The 4,107-nt window shown below is 40.0% G+C and overlaps 1 protein-coding gene across 1 annotated transcript; it reads right to left on the bottom strand.

Annotated features, from left to right (window-relative positions):
• Positions 1 to 2,488: 2,488 nt before the first annotated feature.
• On the bottom strand, positions 2,489 to 3,433 carry LOC129658674 (olfactory receptor 9A1-like). Its single transcript, XM_055589546.1, has one exon. The coding sequence runs from the start codon at positions 3,431 to 3,433 to the stop codon at positions 2,489 to 2,491; it is 945 nt and encodes a 314-aa protein (XP_055445521.1).
• Between the last annotated feature and the right edge of the window lie 674 nt (positions 3,434 to 4,107).

The raw sequence follows: 4,107 nt of genomic DNA, 5'->3' as shown, positions 1-4,107 counted from the left end.
TCCTTGATGATCATGTTTCACAGGTATGGCTCCCAAGTCCCAAGAAAATCCTCCTTGGGATGTAAAACTGGCAGCAGGTTTTTTAAATAGTTTACATCTCAAAGGAAGAGGAAAAGATTTTACAATTGCAAGTGTTCTAATGCAAATGCCAGGGGCCTAGAGTCAGGAATAAGCCCAGCTTAAGTTTAGTCAAGCCAAGAGAAACATTAAGGACATCTTGGTAAACCTCTGCCTGGTCTCATGGCCTCCAGCACCACATTATGCACACTTTGATTCTGGATTTTTTCCCATGTAACTGGCTTTGAACAATACAATGAGACTGAAGATTCAGTATGCCAGATCTGAGCCCAGGTCCTAAGAGGCCGCTAGTGTTTTCACCTGGGCTTTCTTGTGTTCTGCCATCATTATAGGAAAAACATGCCCAGGTGAGTCTGCTGGGCCCAGAAAGAGGAAAGATACCCCAGTTGCTACATCAGTGGGGAGCCAGCCATAAACCAGCTGACTACCATCCAATTCTTAGACTCATAGATAAGCCCTCCTGATTAGCAGAGCCAACAGCTAAGCCGAGCCTCGAGAAGCTGAAACCCTAATGCATGAAATTAGAAGCTTACTGTTGTACGTCACTGGAGCTTTGTGTGTGTGTCTTATACAGCAAAAGTTAGTGGATCTCCCTCCTTCTTTCTTCCTGCCCTTCAATTGATTGACTACCCAGGAGTCAGAATAATCTTGTTAAAGTATTAGGCAGATTCTGTCACTATTCTTTAATACCCTGCAATAGTTTTCCCCTCCACTCCTAAAAAAAAAAAAAAAAAAAAAAAAGTCTTTAAAAGACTTACAAGGCTCTACATGATCTAAATCTCCATTACCTCTCTGATTTCATTTTCTCTTCCTCATCTTGGCTTACTCCATTCCAGCATGTTGCTTATGCCTTCCCTGGGTTCTCTCTGCTTATTGTTTGCATGCCTGGAATGTTCTTTAACTTATGTCTACATGACTCACTACTTCACCTCTTTCAAACTTTTCCTAACAACCTTATTTAAAATTTCAGCACTCTCCCAACAGATAGCTCCTTTCATTCCTATTTCACTTTTCCTCATAGTACTTTTCCACCATTTAACGTACAATATTTGCCAATTTTACAAAGATATAATTCACATACCATAAAGCTCACACATTTAAAATATACAATTCCAATTGGGGGGTATACTTACACAAATATGTGCACCCATACAAGGGTAAGAAATTCAATTAGTACATGTCTTAAGACACAAGAGAAATGCATTAATTAACTTTTTCATAGGCATACATATGTATGATTACAAAAATAATAACAAGAATATTGAAGGGCATAGAGTGAAAAGTCTTGATCCCCTCCTCATTCTATCTGCCAATTCTCACTACTATAATCCAACTAGAAACCATCTATTAGGATTTTCTGATGGTGCTCATATGAAAATATAATCAAATATGAATCTATATGCATTTCTATTCCTTCCTAACACAAAAGGATGAATAATGAATTCAATGTACTCTACTTTTCTCACTTTACAATATAGACCAAAGATTGTTTCTAATCATTTAAGAAAGAGCTTCTTTAATCTTTTATACCTAGATATTTTATTATACAGACAAAACATAATTTATTTAACCAGTCACTATTGATATTAGTTATCAATATTTTGTTATTACAAAGATGCTCTAAAAAAGATGCTGATAAAATTGTGCTAATGACATAAGAAACAGGGGATCAGCTAGGAACCAACGTGCTGATTAGAGGAATGATGAGAATGGCAATGCTGGAGAGAAGGAAGAAAGACAAATTTGTGGGAAGCTGGAAAATAGTGTGGTAAACTTGGGGTGTGTGAGGGGGAAAGGAAAAGAAGAACCCAGAAATGAATCAAAGACCTGGAACCACAGAAAGAGAGCTACAGAGGGGAAGGAGGAAAGAAAGTGCCAGGAAAGGATGAACACAATTGCTGGTCGAGATAATCTACAGGAAGTCACTGTCACTCTTGAACCTTGGAGCAGAAGCCTCAATAACGTTGATCCCTGAAGTTGGACTTGGTATCACTCATGGAAGTAACATAGGGAACTTCCGGCAGTGAGAAAACCAGAAAATCACAGAACAATATAGGTGAGGATGACCCAGCACCTAGAATCAAACACTTAGGTCAGCTGTAAGACAATGAACAACATTTTGAACGCTTTTCCCTTTCAAATATATCAGTGTTTTTAATAACTTGTATATTTACAGTTCTTAAATTTATTTTGTGAGAAGCATTTTCATATGTATTAATGAATATAAGCACTTAAAAAATAACAATCTACCATATAGGAATGACTCACTTATCAATTGAAGCAACGTCAGTATTTAAAAGTTAAACTGTAGATCACAAACAGTTTGCAGATGAAAATGATTATTTCAGATTTTAATCAGTGCTTTCAGCTTACTCAGGCCCAAGGTAATGAGTCCACCCTCGGGACACAGCTAATCCTTCAGGAGTTGATAGCAGCGTTTCATGACATTTCGGAAGGCCTCTATGAATTTGTCATTCCGGAGAGTGAAGATAAAAGGGTTCAGAAAAGGGTTCACCACTAAAACCATCAGTGACGCTACCCTGTTGTACTCAGCGGCCTGTGTTTGCTTGGGTTTCACAAAGAGGAACAAGCAGCTGCCATAGCCGATGACAACAAAGGTGAAGTGAGAGGCACACGTAGAGAAGGCTTTCCTGCGGCCGGAGGCAGTGGGGATCTTGAGGATGGTGGATACGATGTAGGTGTAGGAGACAATTGTAGGGATCAAAGAACCAAAAAGTACAAAAACAGCCATTAAAAAAAGAATAAATTCAGTGAAAAGGCTATCATCACACGATAGCTTGAATAGCTGTCCTCGGTCACAGTAAAAATGGTCTAGCACATTTGATTTGCAGAAAGTAAGATGAAACGTGGCATAGGCTGGCCAGATTTGAAACAGGAAGCCAAACACCCAGGACACAATTACCACCCAGAGACAGGTGTGGCTGTTCATAATGATGGTGTACCGCAGAGGGTTACAGACGGCCACGTAACGGTCCACAGCCATCGCTCCTATTAATAACAACTCCGACGTTCCCAAAGACAGGTACAAATACAATTGTACACAACAGGCACTCAAAGATACCACCTGCATCCCAGGAAGAAGCAGACCCCAGAGCATCAGAGGGACGGCCACAGATGTGATCAGGATCTCCAGGACAGACAGGTGACCCAGGAAGAAATACATAGGGGACTGAAGACGTTTATCAACACAGACTGTCAAGATGATGACCATGTTTCCAATTAATGTCACAGAGTAGAAGAAAAAGAAGGTGGCAAATAGAATATTGTGTAGTTCTTTAGAGCCAGGGAAGCCAAGGAGATAAAATTCAGTGACACTAGAGTAATTTTTCAACATTTGGCTTTGTGCTTTGGCTGTTTTTGAAATCTAGAGGGCAAAGAAAAGACAACATGCTGTTAATTTCAAATCACTGAACACATTTACAGTTTGACAAATATCACCTCCTGCTCTCAGGCTCCATAGAATGAGCAGCAGGGTCCACATTTCACTATTCCCTGTAAAAAGTTGATGTTAAGTGTTTTATGAATGACATGCATAATATAAAAAGATAAGTGGGCATGTCCAGTTAAGTAAGAAATAATCACCAACACCACTCTTTGCGTAAGATCACACCCACCCCAGCAATCACCCTTGTCTCTCAATTCACTAGACATTCTGCCTGCACCCTTCCCTGACCACCTGATTGACTTCCCTGCCACAACATACTCATTTAGAGCATGACCCCTTCCATCCTGAGTGTCCTAATCTGTCTTCTGGGCCTGTTATGTCCATGCCCTGAGATAACTACTGCATTTCAACAGTTCCAAGAAAGTATTCCTAGTCAATCTCATTGAGACATGGTTCCTTCTCCTTGTTTCCTTTGAACACAGATGCATTTGCCTCATCTTCACTTTGAAGTTTTCCAGTCAGTTACCTGTATCATCTTCCTTCCTGGGAAGGATGACAGGCAGGGGGGTGGGGTCCACTCAGGATGATGTCATAAGATAAGAGCTATTTTGAGACAAACTATT

Source organism: Bubalus kerabau, chromosome 8 (assembly GCF_029407905.1).
Source record: "Bubalus kerabau isolate K-KA32 ecotype Philippines breed swamp buffalo chromosome 8, PCC_UOA_SB_1v2, whole genome shotgun sequence".
NCBI classification, from domain to species: Eukaryota; Metazoa; Chordata; class Mammalia; order Artiodactyla; family Bovidae; genus Bubalus; species Bubalus kerabau.
This window is presented reverse-complemented; position numbering and strand designations above follow the sequence as displayed.